Source organism: Cuculus canorus, chromosome 21 (genome assembly GCF_017976375.1).
Source record: "Cuculus canorus isolate bCucCan1 chromosome 21, bCucCan1.pri, whole genome shotgun sequence".
Lineage (NCBI taxonomy): Eukaryota > Metazoa > Chordata > Aves > Cuculiformes > Cuculidae > Cuculus > Cuculus canorus.
Window position 1 is genome coordinate 7,662,689 of NC_071421.1, and position 21,370 is coordinate 7,684,058.

General features: G+C 59.7%; 3 protein-coding genes across 6 annotated transcripts; all 3 read left to right on the forward strand.

The window, feature by feature from the left end:
* Nucleotides 1-1,673: 1,673 nt before the first annotated feature.
* CPLANE2 (ciliogenesis and planar polarity effector complex subunit 2) lies at nt 1,674-4,944 on the forward strand. Of its 4 annotated transcripts, none has more exons than XM_054085931.1 (6): nt 1,674-1,730; nt 2,521-2,651; nt 2,749-2,901; nt 2,982-3,106; nt 3,196-3,335; nt 4,644-4,944. In XM_054085931.1, the coding sequence occupies exons 2-6, from the start codon at nt 2,546-2,548 to the stop codon at nt 4,861-4,863; spliced, it is 744 nt and encodes a 247-aa protein (XP_053941906.1). In that variant the 5' UTR covers nt 1,674-1,730; nt 2,521-2,545; the 3' UTR covers nt 4,864-4,944. The 4 variants fall into 4 exon arrangements, with proteins under 4 accessions (XP_053941906.1, XP_053941907.1, XP_053941905.1 ...); XM_054085932.1 differs by lacking the exon at nt 1,674-1,730 and adding an exon at nt 1,767-1,904; XM_054085930.1 differs by lacking the exon at nt 1,674-1,730 and having other exon boundaries at nt 2,372-2,651.
* A 1,917-nt stretch (nt 4,945-6,861) lies between these two features.
* Nucleotides 6,862-20,624, forward strand: EPHA2 (EPH receptor A2). The gene is made up of 17 exons (XM_054086013.1): nt 6,862-7,026; nt 10,986-11,053; nt 11,687-12,350; nt 13,186-13,341; nt 13,932-14,264; nt 14,348-14,472; nt 15,744-15,903; nt 15,985-16,084; nt 16,193-16,248; nt 16,330-16,455; nt 16,543-16,725; nt 17,122-17,183; nt 17,309-17,518; nt 17,600-17,749; nt 17,847-18,040; nt 18,942-19,097; nt 20,488-20,624. Exons 1-17 carry the CDS (start codon nt 6,912-6,914, stop codon nt 20,591-20,593), a joined length of 2,964 nt encoding a protein of 987 aa, XP_053941988.1. The 5' UTR covers nt 6,862-6,911; the 3' UTR covers nt 20,594-20,624.
* LOC128854262 (uncharacterized) lies at nt 9,319-10,976 on the forward strand. Its single transcript, XM_054086015.1, is given in 3 exon segments — nt 9,319-9,859; nt 9,861-9,931; nt 9,934-10,976. Coding segments are annotated over 3 exon segments (729 nt in total). The 5' UTR covers nt 9,319-9,464; the 3' UTR covers nt 10,197-10,976.
* Nucleotides 20,625-21,370: the final 746 nt, after the last annotated feature.

Here is a 21,370-nt window from a genome sequence, read left to right on the forward strand (position 1 = left end):
AAGCCGTGTTTGGTGCTTGGAGGGGGGGGTGTGCCCCCAGTTTGGGGCTGAAAGCGGGGATTTGGGGTGTTTGAGGGGGAAAAGGGAAAGATCTGTGCAGGGGGGGCACAAGGGCAGGGGGTCTCCTATAGCCACTAGGGCCACCCCTATAGGGACCCACACATCCCCTATAGGACACCCCCATGCCCTACAGGACCACCCCAATTCCCTATAGCCACCCCACTCCATGCCCTATAGGACCCCTCCATCCCCTATAGGACACCCTATGCCCTATAGGTCACCCCCAGCCCCTATACCCCCCCCATACCCTATAGGACCACACACACACTCCCTATAGGGCTACCCCCCAAGCTCTATAGGAGCCCCCCAGCCCCTATAGAACCCCCCTATACCCTATGGGTTTCCCCCATACCTTATAGTCCCCCCGTGACCTATAGGACCCCCATACCCTATAGGGTCTGGGTCTTCCATGGCCTATAGTCCCCCCCTATGCCCTACAGGCCCCCGCCATGCACTGTAGGACTCCCCATGACCTATAGGATTACCTCATGCCTTATAGGGTCCCCCTTATGCTCTATAGTGCCACTCCACTGTTCCATATAGGACCCCCCCACACACCCTATCAGACCAACCACACACATGCTCCATATATGACTGGACCCCATACCCTATAGGGCCACTCCCTCAATCCCTACAGAACACCCAAAGACCCTATAGCCCCTCCATGCCCTATAGGACCACACACACACTCCCGATAGGACCACCATCCCCTATAGGACTCCATCGCCTATAGGATCCCTCCATGCCCTTTAGGACTCCCTCCATCCCTACAATCCGCCCATGCCCTATAGGCCCCCCAGCTGTGCCCTATAGGACCACATACGTTCCCTGTTGGACCTTCTCTCATAGCCTATAGAGTCCAAGTGCCCCATTCCCTATAGGGCCACCCCCTCAATCCCTGTAGGACACCCCCATCCCCTGTAGGAACCCCCTATGCCCCCCCAACTCCCTATAGCCCCCCCATACCCTATAGGCACCCTCCATGCCCTATAGTTCACACACACACCCTATAGCTCCCTCTCCCCCATGACCTACAGGACCCCCAATGCTCTATGGGGCCACCTCCCCATATCCTGTAGGGCTGCCTCCATGATCTATAGGACCCCCTCTATGCCCTATAGGGCCACTGCCCCTTACCCCATGAGGTCCAGCGCTCGCACGTCCTGTAGGGTCATCGCCCCCCAATACCTGATAGGATCGGGGTCTTCTGTGCCCTATAGCTCCCCCATGCCCTATAGGACTCCCCCACTCCCTATAGCCCCCCATGCCCTATAGAATCCTTCCATGTCCTAGAGCCCCCCCCCCCACTCTCTATAGACCCTCCATGCCCTACAGGACCCTCCTCATGCCCTACAGCCCCGCCCACTCCCTATAGCCCCCCTCATGCCCTATAGGACCCCTACACTCTATAGGACCCTCCATGCCCTACAGCCCCCCAATGCTCTATAGGAACCCCCTTGCCCTATAGGATCCCCCTATCCCCTACAGCCCCCCCCATGCCCTATAGGGCCGCTCCCACACATCCCATAGGCTCCAGCTCTCCCATGCCCCATAGGCCACCCCCCATCCCCAGAGATCCCCCATTCCCACACCGCGCACGCGCCGGCGGTGGGGCGGGGCTAAGGGAGCTCCTGCTTGGCGGGAGCGGCGGCGGCGGCGGTGAAGGGGGGGTGGGGACACTGTTGGGGGGCAAAGCGACCCTGGGGGGTAGTTGGGACCCCATAGGGTGGGCACAGGGACCCAGGGCAGCATAGAGACCCTATAGGGAGGGCACAGGGACCCGGGGGGGCACAGGGGCCCCTGAATGGGGGTGAAGGACCTGAGGGGGTGAGGCACACCCCCAGGTGAGGACCGTGGGGGAGGGGTAAAGAGACCCCATGAGGGGGTAAAGGGATCCATGGGGGGGTAAAGGGACCCAGTGAGGGGGAAAAGGGACCCAGTGAGGGGGAAAAGGGACCCCATGAGGGGGTAAAGGGACCCGGTGAGGGGGAAAAGGGACCCAATGAGGGGGTAAAGGGATCCATGGGGAGGATAAAGGGACCCAATGAGGGGGTAAAGGGACCCAGTGAGGGGGAAAAGGGACCCCATGAGGGGGTAAAGGGACCCGGTGAGGGGGAAAAGGGACCCAATGAGGGGGTAAAGGGATCCATGGGGGGGATAAAGGGACCCAGTAAGGGGGTAAAGGGATCCATGGGGGGCAAAGGGACCCAATGAGGGGGTAAAGGGATCCATGGGGTGTAAAGGGACCCAATGAGGGGGCAAAGGGACCCAATGAAGGGGTAAAGGGATCCGTGGGGGGGATAAAGGGACCCAATGAAGGGGTAAAGGGATCCATGGGGGGGATAAAGTGACCCAATGAAGGAGTAAAGGGACCCATGGGGGGGTGCAGGGACCTAGAGGCATGCAGGGGCCCCTGTCTGTGGGCTCAGAAGGGCTCCCCCTGCCCACCCCCACCCCCAGTGACCCTCAGGAGCGGGGAGTGCCCATGTGTGAGGCGGGGGAGTCGGTGCTGGAGCGGGGCTGGCTCCTGGCCCCCTCCGGCCGCCCCTACCTGGCCTCCATCCTCCGCAAGAACCAGCGCCGTGTCTTTGGTGAGTGCAGCACCCCGATACCCTCCAGACCCCCAAATCCGAAGGGGGGGGGGGTGTCCAACCCCCCTCCTCCTTAACCTCCCTGTGCCCCCCCCAGGTCTGCTGGAGCGCCCCGTGCTGCCCCCCGCCCTCACCGTCCCCTTCGTCCCCTACAAACTCTTCGTCTGCGGCAAGAGCGGCATTGGCAAGACGGCTTTGGTGGCCACCCTGGCCGGGACCCCCGCGCCCACCGCCCACCACGAGACCCTGGGTATGGACCGGGGGGGGCACAGGGAACCCCCTGTGCTCTGGGGGTGACTGTCCGTCTGTCCGTCCGTCTGTCCCCCCCAGGTATAGAAGTCACCACCGTCTACTGGCCGGCCAAGCTGCGAGCCACCGGCCGCCCCGTCATCTTCCAGCTCGAGTTTTGGGACTGCGGGGACGGGGCGTTGAGGAAATTCGAGTACCTGCTGCCCGTGAGTTTTTTGCGGGGGGACAGACACAAATATGGGGGTGGGGGGACACATTGGACCCTCCCTTGATGGTGGTCACCCACCTCTGCCAGGACTGTAAGGAAGAAGCGGACGCCATCCTCTTCCTCTTCTCCTTCACTGACCGCTTGTCCTTCGAGGAGCTGCCGGCCCAGATGAGCCGAGTGGTGGGACCTGACGAAGAAAACCTCATTAAGGTTGTCATCGGCACCAAGTATCCTTCTTGGGGTGCCCCAAGGGGGGCCGTATCCCCCCCTCAGTGAGTTTGGACCACTGTTTTGCACCACTTGGTATCTCAGTAGGCTGAGAACATCATCACATGGATGGATTCACAGAACCCACTTTAATGGGTTTGCCCCCTTTGGGGTGAGTTTTTGGGGTGTTGTTGCCTCTTCAGGCTGTTGGTGTCTCCCTTGACCACATCCCACCCTCACAAGTGGGTTTGCACCCCCATATTTCACACCACTTGGCACCTTGATGGGCTGAGAATGTGCAGACTTTGTCACACTGATGGATTTGCAGCGTCTGCTTATTTTTAGGGTTTTTTACCCATCCAGCCCCCCGGGGTGATTTTTTTGGGGTGTTGCTGTCCTTTCAGGGTGTTGGTGTCTCCCTGGACCATGTCTGTCCCCACGCAAGAGGGTTTGCACCCCCGTGTTTTGCACCACTTGGCATCTCAGTAGGCTGAGCACATGCAGAATTCATTACAGGGATGGATTCGCAGCACCCACTTATTTTTTTAGGAGATTTCCCCTCTCGGGGTGATTTTTCAGGGTGTCTCCCCGTGTCTGTGTGACGCCCCCACAGGCAGGTTTGTCCCCTGACAAGCGGGTTTACCTCCCATACTCAACGCCTTGGTGGGCTGAGAACACGCACACTTCGTTACACTGATGGATTCACAGCACACGCTTATTTTTAGGGGCGTTTCCCCTCCTGGGGGAGGATTTTTTTGGGGTGTCGGTGTCTCCCCTGGCTCTGTGACACTTTCACAAGTGGGTTTGTGCCCCCACAAGCAGGTTTGCACCCTGATATTTTGCACCCCTTGGCATCTCAGTAGGCTGAGAACACACATACTTCATCTCACCGATGGATTCACAACGCACACCTATTTTTAAGGGGTGTTGTCCCCTCCGAGGTGATTTTTTTTGGGGTGTCGGTGTCTCCCCGCATCTGTGTGACGCCCCACAAGTGCATTTGTCCACCCACTGCTGGATACCTGGGCAGGCTGAGCACGCGCACACTTCATTACTGTGATGGATTCACAGCACCTGCTTATTTTTAGGGCAGTTTCCCCTCTCAGGGGGCAACTTTTTGGGGTGTTGGTGTCTCCCCATGTCTGTGTGCCAACCCCCAGCAGGTTTGTCCCCCCACAAGCGGGTTTACCCCCTCCACTCAACCCCTCGGTAGGCTGAGAACGTGCACACTTTGTTACTGTGATGGGGAAGTGACTGCCACTCGCTTTGCTGGGCTTCAGGGGGATTTTTTGGGGTGCCGCTGTCTTCCTTGACCCCATGTCCCCCAGATTTGACCTGGTCACACAGGCGGCGGTGCCAGAAGCGGCGGTGGTGGCGTTCGAGGAGGCGCAGGGGGTGCCGGTGCTGCGGGCAGGCAACGGGCCGGGGGCCGGCATGGGGCGCGCGGGGGTGGCGAGGGTCGCCCCGATTCTCGACACTTTGGCCGAGAGGCTCTGGCGCCACGACCAGGTCCGCGCTGGCGTCGCCGAGGACCCCCCCCAGGCCTGAACCCCAACTTGTGGGTGGGTTTAGGGGGGCCCTCACCCCAGCCTCGGGCCTCCCGCTGCTTCTGGACCAAAATCCATAGGTTTCTGCCAAAAAGATCTTTCAGTGCCGGGATTCGCCTGATTTGGGGGGCTGGGGGGAATTGATTTGGGGGGCTGGGGATTTGAGGGGCTGGGATCATGGGGAGTTGGGGTGCAGGGCGATTTGGGGGACTGGGATCATGGGGAGTTGGGGGACTGGGATTTGGGGGGTTGTGATCATGGGGAGTTGGGGTGCGGGGGGATTTGGGGGACTGGGATCCTGGGCATTTGGGGGGCTGGGGTGTAATGGGAGCTTGAGGATTTGGGGGGATGGGATGATGAGGGCTTGGGGGGCGGTGGGATTTGGGGGGCTGGGGGCTACGGATGGCGCAGGATTTGGGGGGATGGAATCATGGGGATTTGTTGTGCAGGGAGGTTTGAGGGCCTGTGGGATTTGGGGGGCTGGGGTGCAATGAGATCCTGGGGATTTGGGGGCTGCGGGATTTGGGGTCTGATGGGATCATGCAGATTGGGGTGTTTTGGGGGGCTGGGGCTGCTGGAGGGAAGGGTGCCGTGGATGCGGGGGATTTGCGGGGGTCTGCAGGATTTGGGGGTGGGGGATGAGTGGGGAGGGTCTGGGGGATTTGGGGTGTTTGGGAGGATGGGGATGTTACAGGTGCTGTGGATTTTGGGGTGTGGGGCGGTGGGGTCTGGTTTTGGGGTGCTGGCAGGATTCAGGGGGTTGGGGGTGTTTGGGGAGCTGATTTTGGGGTGCAGGTTCTGTGGTGCTGGGCCGAGGGCCCCCCCCACTCGCGCTGGGAACCCGGCGTCATTTTGGGGACGGAAAAAGGCCTTTTCTGGTCTGGTCGTGGGAAAAAGGGGTCCGGGCATCGCCCCCCCCGAGCACCGGGACGGACGGAGCCCCCAGTGCCCCCCAGTGCTCCAGTGCCCCCCAGTACTCCCAGTGCCCCCAGTGTCTCCCAGTGCCCCCACTGCTCCCAGTGCCCCCCAGTGTCTCCCAGTGCCCCCCAGTGCTCCCAGTACCCTCCACTGCTCCCAGTGCCCCCAGTGTCTCCCAGTGCCCCCCAGTGCTCCCAGTGCCCTCCACTGCTCCCAGTACCCTCCACTGCTCCCAGTGTCTCCCAGTGCTCCCCAGTGCCCCCAGTGTCTCCCAGTGCCCCCCAGTGTCTCCCAGTGCTCGCACTGCCCCGCCCCCTTCCCACGCGGTTCATGAATGAACGGGAGCGATTAACCCCTTCGGCGCCGGGCCGGGGGGGGGGGGGGGGTGTGTGCACCGCAGCACCGATCCGGACCCACGGTCTGGATGCTGTGGGATGGCTCTGGACCCACGAGCTCAGCGCCCCGGAACCGATCCGGATCAGGCACCCAGCACCCCGGGACTGATCCGGATCCACGGGAATGGTGATGCGGAACCGATTCGGATCCATGGGAAGGGTGCTGGGGGACGGATCCGGATCCACGGACACTGTGCTGCGGGACCGATCCGGATCAGGCACTGAGCGCCCCGGGAACGATCCGGATCAGACACTCAACACTCCGGGACCGATCCGGATCAGGCACTCAACATGCCGGGACTGATTCGGATCCACGGGAATAGTGATGCGGAACCGATTCGGATCCATGGGAAGGGTGCTGTGGGATGGATCCGGTCCTGCGAGCCCAGCACCGTGGGATCGATCCGGATCCACGGGAACGGTGCTGCGGGACCGATCCGAATCAGGCATTCATCGTCCCGGGACCGATCCCGAGCCACGAACTCAGCACCCCGGGCCCGATCCGGATCAGACACTCAGTGCTCCGGGCCCGATCCGGATCAGGCACTGAGCGCCCCGGGCCCGATCCGGATCAGGCACTGAGCGCCCCGGGCCCGATCCGGATCAGGCACTGAGCGCCCCGGGCCCGATCCGGATCGGCGGGGCCGTTCCCGGCGCTGGGGGTGGCCCCGCCCCGCCCCTCCCAGTCCCTCCCAGTCCCGCACTGGTCCGCGCTGGGCGGTGTCGGCCCCGGGACATGAATGAAGCGGAGCGGCCGCCGCGCAGCCCCCGGGCCGGGCCCGCCATGGGCCTCAGCACCGCCCGCATCGCCCTCCTCGGGCTCCTCCTGCCCCGTCTGGCGGCGGAGAGAGGTACGGGGGGGACCGGGGGAGACCGAGGGAGACCGAGGGGGGAGAGGGGGGAAAGAGTTAGAGGGGGGGAAGAGTTAAAGGGGGGGAGAAGGGTAAAAAGGGGGAATTAAAGGGGGGGAGAAGAGTTAAACGGGGGGGGAGGAAAGTTAAAGAGGGGAGAGAAGAGTTAAAGGAGGGGAGAAGAGTTAAAGGGGGAGAGGAAAGGTAAAAAGGGGGGAGAAAAGTTAAAGAGGAGGAGAAGAGTTAAAAGGGGGGAAGTTAAAGGGGGGAGGAAAGGTGGGAAGGGGGAATTAAAGGGGGGGAGAAGAGTTAAAGGAGGGGAGAAGAGTTAAAAAGAGGGAGAGTTGGGGGAAGAGTTAAAGGGGGAGAGGAAAGGTAAAAAGGGGGGAATTAAAGGGGGGAGAGGAGCTAAAGGAGGGGAGAAGAGCTAAAAAGGGGGAGAGTTAGAGGGGGGAAGAGTTAAAGGGGGGAGAGGGAGGTGAAAAGGAGGGGGGAAGAGTTAAAGATGGGGAGGGAGTGAGAGAGGGAGAGGAAAGGTAAAAAGGGGGGAGAAAAAGGGGGAGAAGAGTTAAAGGGGGGAAATTAAAGAGGGGGGAAAGTTAAACGGGGGGGGAGGAAAGTTAAAGAGAGGGGAGAAGAGTTAAAGGGGGGCAGAAAGTTAAAAAGAGGGGGAATTAAAAAGAGGGGAGAAAGTTAAAGGGGGAGAGAAGAGTTAAAAAGGGGGGAGAGTTGGGGGGGAGAAGAGTTAAAGAGGGGGGATTAAAAAGGGGGGAAGAGTTAAAGGGGAGAGTTAGAGGGGGAGAGGAAAGGTAAAAAGGGGAGAGAAGAGTTAAAGGGGGGAGAAAGTTAAAAAGGGGGAAATGAAAAAGAGGGGGAGAAGTTAAAGGGGTGGAGAAGAGTTAAAGGGGGGAGAAAGGGGAGAAAGGTAAAAAGGGGGGAATAAAAGAGGGGGGAAGGTAAAAGGGGGGAGAAATTGAAAAGAGGGGGAAAGAGGAGGGAAAATGTTAAAAAGGGGGGAGAAGTTAAAAGGGGGAGAAGGGGAGGAGGTAAAATTGAGGGGCTAAAATGGGGGGGAAAAGGTAAAATGAGGGGGGAAAGGTAAAATAAGGGGGGAAAAGGTAAAATGAGAGGGGAAGGTAAAGGAGAGGGGAAGGTAAGATGGGGGCTGGAATGGGGGAAAGCTAAAGGGGGGGGGAAGGGGAAATGGGGGGAGAGGGTAAAATGGGGGGAAACGGCGGTTTTGGGGCAGGTTTTTATCCGGAGCTTCAGGGGGTGTGGAAGAAAATCACCCAAAAAAAGGGGGAATCGGGCCCAAAGCGGAGCGTTTCCCACGGGGCGAGCAGGATCCGGCCCAGGGACCGGGAACAATGTCAGGAAAACCCCAAAAAAGCGATGGGAAAAGCAAATTGCACCTCGCAGGGTTTGAGGGGAAAAGGGGGAGTTTGTGGAAAAGGGGGGAAAGTAACTTTTTTTCATACATATATTTAATTTTTTTCTTCATGAAATTTCTAAAAATCTCCCCGGGAAGGGTGGAATCCGACGCTTTTTGAGGGAAGGATCTGGCCCTGAATGCAAATAAATCGGAGGCGGGGGTGGAAAATCCTCTCCGCGTATAAAAATGGGGTAAAACCCCCTAAAATAAGACCAAAAATAACCTGAAAAATAAGCCCTAAATCACCCCTAAAACCTAAAATAAGGGGTTCGGTGCCGGAGGGGGTTGGGGGGGCAGCGGGATTTGGGGGCGTTTGCGTCGCTTTGGGGGAAAGGGCAGAATCGGGCAAAGGGGGGGGTGTAAAGGGATTGGGAATGGGATTGGGAATGGGACTGGAATTCATTTGGGGACTCGGATTCAGAATAGGATGGGGTTCGGACCGAGATTTGGATTCAGATTGGGACAGGAGAGGGGCTGAGATTGGGGCTGGGATTTGGATTCAAATTGGGATGGGAAAGGGACTGGGATTCAGAATGGGATGGGATTAGGACTGAGATTCAGATTGGGATTTAGATTAAGATTGGGATGGGGATGGGATTGGGACGGAATGGGGATTGGGATGGGATGGGGATTGGGATGGGAACGGGACTGGGATTAATTTGGGGACTGGGGTTCGGGATGGGATGGGATTAGGACTGGGATTCGGATTGGGATTCAGATTGGGATGGGATTAGGACTGGGATTCGGATTGGCATTTGGATTCAGATTGAGATGGGAAAGGGACTGGGATTCAGAATGGGATGAGGATGGGGATGGGATTAAGACTGAGAATCAGATCAGGATTTGCGTTCAGATTGGGATTCCTTTTGGGATTGGGATTAAGATTGGGATGGGAACAGGACAGGGATAGGAATGAAAATGCAGTTGGGATGGAGACAAGGATGCAGCTGAGGAGTGCGGTGGTGGCGGCACCAGCAGAGCTGATGGAAATGGAGCAGTGACAGTGATGGTGGGGCTGGAGGGGGAGATGCGTGTGGGGAAGGCGCTGCGGCGGCTGCGGGTGACGGTGGTGGTGGCGGTTATGGGTGTGTGGATGGTGGTGGTGGTGGCCGTGTTGATGATGGCGAGGGAGATGGTGGTGATGGCCGTGTTGATGGTGGTGAGGGACATAGTGGTGGTGATGGCTGTGTTGATGGTGGCGAGGGAGATGGTGGTGATGGCCATGTTGATGGTGGTGAGGGAGATGGTGGTGATGGCTATGTTGATGATGTCGAGGGAGATGGCGGTGGCCGTGTTGATGATGACGAGGGAGATGATGGTGATGGCCACGTTTATGGTGGTGAGGGAGATGGTGGTGATGGCCGTGTTGATGATGGCGATGGAGATGGCGGTGATGGTGGTGGGGCGCGCCCCGAGGAGCTGCACCCCTTGACTCAACAGCCGCAGCCCCGGGCTTTTGCCCTGACTCAGCGCAGGGTGGGGACACCCTGCAGAGAACCCACCGACTCGGCTCCCGGATGGCCTCCCGCCGCCTTTCCGCTCTCCGGAGCTGTGGGGGGAATTCCAGGCGCAGGAAAGCCGGGATATCCGCCCCGGCATCCTTCCTGACCCTGGCCGTGGGCAGCGCGGTGGGAACGGAGCTGCATGTCCCCTCCAAACCAGGCTCCCGAGCTTCCACCGAGACTTCACCATCGCGGGGGCTGTCATGAGTTCGCTCGTTCTCAGCAGAGAATGTTGAGGCGAGGGGGGACCCCGGAGCTCGCCCACCCCACCCCACGGGTGAACCCGGGCGTCCGGGCGCATTCCTGGGGGCTGATTCACCAAAGGGGGGGCCACCACCCGTCACCGCTTCCCTCCCGGCCTCCTCTTCCTCTCCCGGGTGCAGGATCCGGCCACCGCCCTCGCTGGAGCGCCCGGCGTGCCGCGGCATGTCTGCCCGGGCTCGGCACGGCTCCCAGGGGATCTTCTGAGGGGGGTCCCAGGGATGCTTGTGGGGCCTGGGGGGCATCCATGGGTCATGGGGACGTCATCTGGGGGTCCTGAGGGACATCTGTGGGTCCCGGGGATACAGACATGGGTCCCAGGGTCATCCGTGAGCCCCAGGGACAACTATGGATCCCAGGGTCAACTGTGGGTCCTGGGGAACATCCATGGGTCCCATGGATAGACCCATGGTTCCCAAGGACATCTCTGGATGTGGGGGACATCTGTGGGTCCCAGGGATATACACACGGATCCCAGCGGCATCTGTGGGTCCTATGGACATCCACAGGTCCCATGGACATCTGTGGATCCCGGGAACATCCACAGGTCTCAGGGACAGCTATGGTCCTGGGGAACATCTGTGAGTCCTAGGGACATCAGTGGGTCCCGGGGGATGTCTGTGGGTCCCAGAGCCATCCAGAGGTCCAAGAGGCATCTGGGTGTCTTGGTGGCATCTGCGTGTCCTGGAAGCGACTGTAGGTCCTGGTGTCATCTCCCAGGCTTTGCACCCACCCTGCTGACGTCCCCTCTCCTCTCCCCTCAGTTGTCCTGCTGGATTTCGCCAAGGCGCAGGGGGAGCTGGGATGGCTCACGCATCCCTACGGCAAAGGGGTGAGCACCTGGGGACCCCGGCATCCCGCCCGCTGGCCAGCAGCTCCCCGAGAGCCCACACCGGGGATGGGGACATCCATAGGGACTTCCATGGGAATGGGGACACCCACGGGAACAGGAATACCCAAGGGGACAGGCACGGGGGCATCACTGGAGACCTCTCATGGTGTTGGGGACCCCCATGGAGAGAGGGACTGAACTCCCACAGAAACAGAGACCTCCATGGAGTTGGAGATGGGACCTCATGGGAATGGGGACCTCAGTGGGGATGGGGGGTGACCTTGGGGATGGAGACATGTGTGGCGATGGGAGCATCCTTGGGGAGGGGAACACCCGTGGGGATGGGGACAGGGGGATCCGTGGAGATCTCCCGTGGGAGTAGGGACCTCAATGGAGATAAGGACTGGAACTTCCATGGGGTTGGGGACCTACATGGGAACAGGGACTAGAACTTCCATGGACATAGGGTCCTCCATGGGGATGGAGATGGGGACACCCATGGGAGTGGGGATACTCCCGGAGATGAAGATAAGGGCATCCACAGGGATGAGGACAAGTGCATCCATGGTGACCAAGAGCACTGCCCGCCGTGCCTCAGTTTCCCTGCTAACCGCCATTCCTCCCTGGGTGCAGTGGGACCTGCTGCAGAACGTCTTCAACGACTCCTTGATCTACATCTACTCGGTGTGCAACGTTCTGGAGGGCGAGCAGGAGAACTGGCTGCGCACCAACTGGATCTACCGCGGGGTGGCCCAGCGCATCTTCATCGAACTCCAATTCACCGTCCGCGACTGCAACAGCTTCCCCACCGCCGGCGGCGGCTCCTGCAAGGAGACCTTCAACCTCTACTACGCCGAATCCGACGTGGATTACGGCACCAACTTCCAGAAGAGACAATTCAAGAAGATCGACACCATCGCTCCCGATGAAATCACCGTCCAGGAAGACTTTGCTTCTCGCAACGTCAAACTCAACGTTGAGGTGCGCTCGGTGGGACCCCTTCATCGGAAGGGTTTCTACTTGGCTTTCCAGGACCTGGGGGCGTGCGTGGCGCTGCTCTCGGTGAGGATCTACTACAAGCGCTGCCCGGCCGTGGTGCGCGGCATGGCTCGCTTCCCGGAGACGGTGGCCGGCGCCGACTCGCAGACCTTGGCCGAGGTGCGGGGCACGTGCGTGGAGGCCGCGGTGGCCGAACAGGCGCCGGCGCTGCACTGCAACGCCGACGGCGAGTGGCTGGTGCCCATCGGCGAGTGCCTGTGCCGCGCCGGCTACGAGAGAGTGGGCGAGAGCTGCCAAGGTAGGGCGTGGCGGGGAACCGTGGGGGTGCGGTGGAAGGGACCTCCAAGTCCATCCAGATCCATTCCGGGGGTACCTCCCACTGGATCAGGGGCTCTGAAGCCCATCATCCTGGCCTGGAACCCCTCCAGGGATGGGGCAGCTGTGGCTTCCCTGGGTCAGGGCACCTTGAGCATCATCGGTGCAGCGAGCGTGACAGGGCTCGGCTGGAGGGGGGGTTTGGGGGGTCCTGTCCCCCCCTCCACGTCAGTCACAAAGCTGCAAAATGGGGTGAAAAACCCTAAAATCCCCACTCTGGGTGCAGAGAGCAGAGGCAGTGCCCTCATCCTCACCCTTGAGCATCATCAGTGTAACGAGCGTGACAGGGCTCAGCTGGGAGGGGGGGTTTGGGGGGGTCTTGTCCCCCCCTCATTGGTCACAAAGCTGCAAAATGGGGTGACAAACCCTAAAATCCCCACTCTGGGTGCAGAGAGCCCTCATCCCCACCCTTGAGCACCATCGGTGTAACGAGCGTGACGGGGCTCAGCTGGGACAGGGGTTCGGGGGGGGGGGGGGGCTCAGCCAGGAGGGGGGGTTTGGGGGGGTCCTGTCCGCCCTCCCCGATTGGTCACAAAGCTGCAAAATGGGGTGAAATCCCCCAAAATCCCCACTCTGGGTGCAGAGGGCAGAGACAGCGCCCTCATCCCCACCCTTGAGCATCATCGGTGTAACGAGTGTGACGGGGCTCAGCCGGAAAGGGGGGTTTTGGGGGGTCCCAGTAACAAAGAAGCTGGACAATAGGGACCTCCCCCGGTCCCCACTCGGGGTCTCACCGCTGTCACTCTGTGCCCCCCCAGCCTGCCCCCCCGGCTCCTTCAAGGCGGTGGTGTCGGGGGACGCCTGTCGCCCCTGCCCGCCCCACACGCTGCCCTCGCCGCCCGCCGCCACCGCCTGCCCCTGCCAGGATGGCTTCTTCCGCACCCCCGCAGACCCCCCCGACCAGCCCTGCACCCGTGAGTGACCGCAGGGGAAACTGAGGCACGAAGTGACTGCTGGGGAGGGGGGGGGAACTGAGGCACAAAGTGATCTGGGGGGTTGAAACTGAGGCACAAAGTGACGTGAGTGGGGGAAACTGAGGCATGAAGTGATCTTGGGGGGGGGGGGGCGAAATTGAGGCACGAAGTGACTGCTGAGGGGAGGGGGGGGGGAACTGAGGTACAAAGTGGCTTGGGGGGGAAACTGAGGCACGAAGTGATCTGGGCAGGGAAACTGAGGCACAAAGTGACCTGGGGGGGAAACTGAGGCACGAAGTGACCTGGGGGGAAGTGAAACTGAGGCACGAAGTGACCTGGGGGGGGGAAACTGAGGCATAAAGTGACCGTGGGGGGGAAGCTGAGGCACAAAGTGACCTGGAGGGGGGGAAACTGAGGCACAAAGTGACCTGGGGGGGGGAAACTGAGGCACGAAGTGATCTGGGTGGGGAAACTGAGGCACAAAGTGACCATGAGGGGGAAACTGAGGCACAGCTCATCAGTGACCTTTTCAGGAGGGCAAACTGAGGCAGGGCACCCCTCCCCTGATCCCCATCTCCCCGCTCCCCCAGGTCCCCCCTCGCCCCCCCAGGCCGTGACGGCCGTGGGGTTGGGGGCGTCGGTGCAGCTGCGCTGGGGTCCCCCGGCCGACGCGGGTGGCCGCCAGGACGTCACCTACAGCGTCAGCTGCGAGCAGTGCTGGCCCGAGAGCGGCGAGTGCCGACCCTGCGACGGCGGCGTCCGCTTCTCACAGCCCCCGCGCGGGCTGACGGCCACCGGCCTCACCGTCACCGACCTGGAACCCCACGTCAACTACACCTTCACCGTGGAGGCTCGCAACGGGGTGTCCCCCTACAGCCACCGCCGGAGCGTGGCCACCGCCACCATCAGCGTCAACCAGACGGGTAAGGGGCCACCGGCATCCGCCGTGGGGACACCACCCTGTCCTCACAGGACACCCCAGTGACGTCCGTGTCCCCCACGGCAGAGCCACCCCGGGTGACGTCAGTGAGCCTGGATGGACGGACGGCCACCAGCCTGACCCTCTCCTGGACGGTGCCGTCCCGGCAGCAGAGTCGAGTCTGGAAGTACGAGGTCACCTACAGCAAGAAGGTCTGTCCCGTGTCACAGCTTCGGCCCCACCACCCCAAAATCCGTCCCCCCTACCCGTGTCACCTCCACCCTTACCCCCATCCACGTCACCTCCACCGTTGCACCCATCCAGGTAACCTCCCCGTCTGTGTCACATTCCCATCGGTGTCACCTCCATCCACGTCATTTCCATCCTCACACCTATCCCTGTCAGTCACCTCCATCCATCCCTGTCACCTCCATCCATCCCTGTCACCTCCATCCACATAACCTCCATCTGTCATCTCCCCATCCGTGTCACACCATCCACATCACCTCCATCCATCCATCCATCCATCCATCCATCCATCCATCCATCCACACCACCTCCATCCTCACCCTCTAGCTGTGTCCACCCTCCATCCCCGTCACCCCTCCACCTGTGTCACCTCCATCCCCATCACCCCTGCATCTATGTCACCTCCGTGTCACCTCCATCCGCATCACCCCTCCATCTGTGTCACCTCCATCCCCATCACCCCTGCATCTATGTCACCTCCGTGTCACCTCCATCCGCGTCACCCCTCCATCTGTGTCACCTCCATCCCCATCACCTCTCCATCTGTATCACCCCTCCATCTGTATCACCCCTCCATCTGCATCACCTCCATCCCCGTCACCCCTCCATCCACATCTCCTCCATCCACGTCACCCCTCCATCCCCGTCACCTCTCCATCCGCATCACCTCCATCCACGTCACCCCTCCACCTGTGTCACCTCCATCCCCGTCACCCCTGCATCTGTGTCACCTCCATCTGCATCTCCTCCATCCCCGTCACCCCTCCATCTGTGTCACCTCCATCTGTGTCACCCCTCCATCTGCATCACCTCCATCCACGTCACCCCTCTACCTGCGTCACCTCCGTGTCACCCCTCCATCTGTGTCACCTCCATCCCCATCACCCCTCCATCCGCATCTCCTCCATCCGCGTCACCTCCATCCGCGTCACCTCCATCCGCGTCACCTCCATCCGCGTCACCTCCATCTGTGTCACCCCTCCATCTGTGTCACCCCTCCATCTGTGTCACCTCCATCCGTGTCACTCTTCCATTTATGTCACCCCTCCACCTGCGTCACCTCCATCTGTATCACTCCTCCATCTGCATCTCCTCCATCCCCGTCACCCCTCCATCCATGTCACCCCTCCACCTGCATCACCTCCATCCGTGTCACCCCTCCATCCCCGTCACCCCTCCATCCGTGTCCCCTCCCCTGTGTCATCTCCACCCTCGCCCCCACGGCTCTCCGCAGGTGGACGAGAACAGCTACTCGGTGCTGCGTTGTGAGGGCACCTCCGTCACCATCCCCAAGCTGTCCCCTGCCACCGCCTACGTGGTGCGGGTCCAGGCGCTGACCCCGGACGGCCACGGCGCCTACAGCCCTCAGCACGACTTCGAGACCCTCCCCGAGGGTGAGGACCGAGCCGGGGCGCAGGATCTGGGGGGGCTCCGGGGGTGCCTGGATCACCCCAACCCCCCGCATCGTCCCGCAGGTGCCGAGTCCATGGCGTCTGCTGCTGTCATCAGTGGCTCTGTCATAGGTGTCATCTTTGTTGTCCTCCTCCTGGCCACTCTCCTCTACATCCTCCGGCGGTAAGGAGATACCCCCCAAAAAAACACCCCAAAACCCCCCTCAAAATACCGTTTTTCCAAAGACGGGTGAGGGCTGATTTTGGGGGGCAAACCACTGCTTTTCTGTAGGAAGAGGAGGTCGCGGCCACGCCAGTCCGCCGAGGACGTCTACTTCTCCAAGTCAGGTGAGCAATGGGACAGTGGGGTCAACAGGGATGGAGGGGGGGTCACACGGGTGCTGACACCCCACCTCCTGCACCCCACAGACCAGCTGAAGCCCCTCAAGACCTACGTTGACCCCCACACCTATGAAGACCCCAACCAAGCCATGCTCAAGTTCACCACTGAGATCCCTCCATCCTTCATCACCCGCCAGAAGGTCATTGGCGCTGGTAGGTCCTCAGGTGGCTTCTTCACCCCAAAGAGACTCCAAAGATGGGCCGTGATGGGGGTTAAACATTCACCCTTCCTCCGAGCAGGTGAATTTGGGGAGGTCTACAAGGGCACCCTGAAACGTGGTAAGAAGGAGGTGCCGGTGGCCATCAAGACCTTGAAGGTGGGTTACACGGAGAAGCAACGAGTGGATTTCTTGAGCGAAGCCACCATCATGGGCCAGTTCTGCCACCAAAACATCATCCGCCTGGAAGGGGTCGTCTCCAAGTGTGAGTGCCCATGGTGTCCCCTCAAAAAAAAACCAAAATGGGGCATTTTGAGCAACGATGTTTGGGGGTTGGGTTCTTGGGGGATGGTTGGAGGGGGTTGGTGGGGTGGGGTTTGGGGCTCTTGGGTTTCTTTCAGTATTGGAGGGGGTTGGGGGTTGGCTTTTGGGAGGGTTGAGGAGAGTTGGATCATTTTGAGGCGAGGGAAGGGCTTTGGGTGGTGGGATATTGGGGTGATCAGATTTTTGGGCAAGGGTTGATGAGTTTTGGGGTTCTTTTGGAGGTTTCAGGGGGGTTGGGGTCTTGGAGGTGTTGGTTTAGGGTTTTTTTGGATTTTGGGGTGTGAGGCTGAGGGGATTTGGGGAGGATTTACCCATTTTGGCTCATTTTTTTGTCCAGACAAGCCCTTCATGATCATCACAGAGTACATGGAGAACGGCGCGCTGGATAAATTCCTGCGGGTAGGTGAAGCGTGATGGCATTGTCCTGCCCCGGGCAGGGATTACCAGGTGGTGGAACCACCCAAAGCCACCACAGAAGGTGGGGTGAGAGGTGGGTTCGAGGCTGGATTCTCCCTTTTTCCCAGGAAAAGGAGGGGGAATTTGGCGTCATCCAGCTGGTGGGGATGTTGAGAGGCATCGCTGCTGGCATGAAGTACTTGGCCAACATGAATTATGTCCACCGGGATCTGGCCGCCCGCAACATTTTGGTGAACAGCAGCCTGGTGTGCAAAGTGTCCGATTTCGGCCTTTCAAGGGTGTTGGAAGACGACCCTGAAGCCACCTACACCACCAGCGTAAGTGGCACCAAGGTTGAGTGGTTGGCCATGGAGGGGGAGTCTTGGGGGAATGCAAGGTTGACCCCACTGTCGCTGTAGGGTGGGAAGATCCCCATCCGTTGGACGGCACCCGAAGCCATCTCCTACCGCAAGTTCACCTCCGCCAGCGATGTCTGGAGCTACGGCATCGTCATGTGGGAGGTGATGTCCTACGGCGAGAGACCATACTGGGAGCTCTCAAACCATGAGGTGAGCCTCCACCCTCCTCCACCACCCATTTTTGGGGGCGTCCTTGCAAACAGACACCTTTTTTGAGGAGGACCACTCAACCTCCTCCTTCTCGTAGGTGATGAAGGCCATCAATGAGGGCTTCCGCCTCCCCGCGCCCCTGGATTGTCCCTCTGCCATCTACCAGCTGATGATGCAGTGCTGGCTGCAGGACCGCAGCCGGCGCCCCAAGTTTGCCGATATCGTCAGCATCCTCGACAAACTCATCCGCGCCCCCGACTCCCTCAAGGCTGTGGCAGACTTTGACCCCCGGTGAGATGTGGAGAACGCTGGCACGGGGCAAGGAGGCTTCTCGGTGTTCTGGTGTTGCTCTTAGCATCGAAGACTCGGACCTTTGTGTTCTTGTGTCGCTTTTTCGCGCCTTCTCACGAGGTTCTTTGCCCCTGTGCTTTTTGTAACTCATAGAATTGGGCGACCGTGGAGGTTGGAAGAGCCCTCTGAGCTCATCCAGTCCAACCGTTGGCCCGACCCCACCGTGCCTGCTAAACCGTAGCCCCAAGTGCCACCTCTGAACATGTTTTGACCCCCTCCAGGGATGGAGACTCCACCACTGCCCTGGGCAGCCCCTGACAGGGCCTAAGAATCCTTTTGGTGAAGGACTTTTTCCCACTATTCAATCTGAACCTGCCCTGATGCAACTGGAGACCATTTCCACTTGTCCCTCGGGAGCAGAGCCCAACACCCACCTCCCCACAACCTCCTCTCAGGAGCTGCAGAGAGCCATGAGCTCTCCCCTCAGCCTCCTCTTCTCCAGGATAAACAGCCCCAGGGCCCTCAGCCGCTCCCACAACCCCTGTTCTCCAGACCCTTCCCCAGCTCCGTTCCCTTCTTCGGATGCGCTCCAGCCCCTCCAGGTCCTTCTTGGAGTGAGGGGCCAGAACTGAACCCAGGATTCGAGGTGCAATCCCTTCCCTGCTCCTGCTGCCACCCCAGGGCTGAGCCAAGCCGGGATGCTGGTGGCCCTCTTGGCCACCGGGGCCACCGCTGGCTCGTGTTCAGCCACTATTGACCAACACCAGTTCATGTTGGGCTCTTGCCGATACTTCTTCCATCTTTGCGTTGGGTTTTCTGCCTCATTCTGGTTCTGCAGTGTCTCCCATCTCCACACCGTTTGTCCCCCCGACCCCGTTTCTCACCCCTCCTGCCCCCCCAGGGTCTCCATCCGCCTGCCCAGCACCAGCGGCTCCGAGGGCGTCCCCTTCCGCTCTGTCCCCGAGTGGCTGGAGTCCATCCGGATGCCGCAGTACACGGAGCACTTCATGGCCTCAGGCTACAGCACCATCGAGAAGGTTCTGCAGATGACCAGCGAGTGAGTCTGCGTCCCTGTAGTGTCCCCACACTGTCCCCTTGGCGTCCCCATGGTGTCTCCATGGCATCCTCCTACCATCCCCATGGCATCCCCTTGGTGTTTCCACGCCATCCCTGGGGTATCCCCATGCTGTCCCGATATTGTCCCTGCGGTATTGCTGTGCCATCCCCACGCTGTCCCTATGGTGCCTCCCCGGTGTCCCTGTGCTGTCCCTGTGGTGTCTCCTTGCTGTCCCCATGCCATCCCCAGGCTGTCCCTGTGGGGTTCCTCATAGTCCCCATTCCATCCTTATGCTGTCCCTATGGTGTCCCAATTCCATCCCCATTCCGTCCCCTTGGCTGTCCCCATGCTGTCCTTGTCCAGTCCTCATGGAGTCCCCATTCCTTCTCCTTGTTGTCCCCTTGCTGTCCCCATTCCACCCCCTTGCTGTCCTCTGTACCGTCCCCATGGTATCCCTGTGCTATCCCTATTCCGTCCCCTTTCTGGACCCATAGTGTCCCCTCGCTGTCCCTATTCTGTCCCCATGGTGTCCCCTCACTGTCCCGATTCCATCTCCATTCCGTCCCCTCACTGTCCCCATTTCAGCCCCTTTCTGTCCCCTCACTGTCCCCATTCCATCCCCTCACTGTCCCCATTCTGTCCCCTCGCTGTCCTCGTGCTGTCCCCATTCCATCCCCATTCCGTCCCCATTCTATCCCCTTGCTGTCCAAGTGCTGTCCCCATTCCATCCCCATTCTGTCCCTATTCCGTCGCCTTTCTGTCCCGATGGTGTCCCCGTGCTGTCCCTATGCTGTCCCCATTCCATCCCCTTGCTGTCCCCATTCCGTCCCCATTCCATCCCCATTCCGTCCCCATTCCATCTCCTTGCTGTCCAAGTGCTGTCCCCATTCCATCCCCATTCTGTCCCAATGGTGTCCCCATGCTGTCCCCATTCCATCCACATTCCGTCCCCTCGCTGTCCCTATTCCATCCCCTTTCTGTCCCCGTGCTGTCCCCATTCCATCCCCTCGCTGTCCTCATGCTGTCCCCATTCCATCCCCATTCTGTCCCCATTCCATCCCCATTCCATCCCCTCGTTGTCCCCATGCTGTCCCCATTCCATCCCCTCCCATCTCCCTTGGGGACACACCAACCTGTCGGGATAGGAAACCCCATCCATGGCGTCGAGGGACGCCCTAAAACGAGACATTCCCTATCCGACGCGTGTGGCTGCGCCGTATCCACCTGCCCATCCCATGGGAACACCGCTGTCCGCCCGCGCCGAGGGTTGGCCGCGGGCGTTGGGGTGCCCCGGGGGGATCCAACGCCATCCCCACGAGCACCCCGAAGACCTTTTTGGGTTATCCCACCTCCTTAACGTTGGGTTGGGGCGATTCCGGTGTCTCCGCAGGGACCTGGGGCGCATCGGGGTGCGGCTGCCGGGACACCAGAAGCGCCTGGCGTACGGACTGCTGGGGCTGCGGGAGCAGGCGGGATATGGGGGGGTCCCCACATGACCCCCACTCATCATTTCCACTAAATTATGGGCTTGATAGTGTTATCCTTCCTCCGGTCCGGGGGACGACGCGGCGCCACCTCCGGCGGGCGCTGAGGCCGAGGATTCCCGGGCGCGCGGCGCGTTTCCCTCTTCGTTTTTCCACATTTCAAGCAAGAAAAAAAGGGGTTCAGCCCCAAAGGGATTCGGTTGCGTTGGGTTTTCTCCCTATTTATTCCTGTCGGGTTTCGGGTGGTTTTCTGACCCCTTTTTGCTGAGCGTTCCCTCCCCGTTTTGTTTTGTTTTTTTAACCTAATTTATTCTATTTTTGTATATTTATTGCGAGGGCGGCTTCGGAGCGAAAAGGGGAAAAGGAGAAAAAAAAACAAACTCGGAGCCTTTTTTTTTATTTTTAATTTTTTTTCCCCTTTTTTGTGGATTTTTGTGGGTTTGGGGAAGATTTTGTGGGTTTGGACTTGAATAAAAAAATGTGCTTTTTTGTTTTCTAGAACGGTGGTGATTCCTCCTGCGGGTTGGGGGGCGGCGGGGGGTCCTCCCCTGGATTTTAGGGGAGATTGAGGGCGTTTGTAAGGAATTTTAGGTTTTATTTTAACAATTTAAGGTATTTTTAGGAATTTTAGGCGTTTTCATTTTTTTTTTTCCTAAGGAATTTAAGGGGTTTTAAGGGTGTTTTTAAAGAATTTAAAGGAGTTTTAAATTTAAAGGAGTTTTAAACTCCTTTAAAAAGCCCTTAAAGGAGTTTTAAGGGTATTTTTAAGGAATTTAAGGGTTTTTAAAA

What these genes read in the sequence shown, in the direction of transcription:
- CPLANE2 (XM_054085930.1), top strand. Translation starts at nt 2,462, where the DNA reads ATGCAGGGGCCCCTGTCTGTGGGCTCAGAAGGGCTCCCCCTGCCCACC. An exon ending in GAACCAGCGCCGTGTCTTTG is followed by an intron (nt 2,652 to 2,748) that starts GTGAGTGCAGCA and finishes TGCCCCCCCCAG; the next exon opens with GTCTGCTGGAGCGCCCCGTG. An exon ending in CGCCCACCACGAGACCCTGG is followed by an intron (nt 2,902 to 2,981) that starts GTATGGACCGGG and finishes TGTCCCCCCCAG; the next exon opens with GTATAGAAGTCACCACCGTC.
- EPHA2 (XM_054086013.1), top strand. Translation starts at nt 6,912, where the DNA reads ATGAATGAAGCGGAGCGGCCGCCGCGCAGCCCCCGGGCCGGGCCCGCC. An exon ending in AGTGGGCGAGAGCTGCCAAG is followed by an intron (nt 12,351 to 13,185) that starts GTAGGGCGTGGC and finishes GTGCCCCCCCAG; the next exon opens with CCTGCCCCCCCGGCTCCTTC. An exon ending in AAGCCACCTACACCACCAGC is followed by an intron (nt 17,519 to 17,599) that starts GTAAGTGGCACC and finishes CTGTCGCTGTAG; the next exon opens with GGTGGGAAGATCCCCATCCG.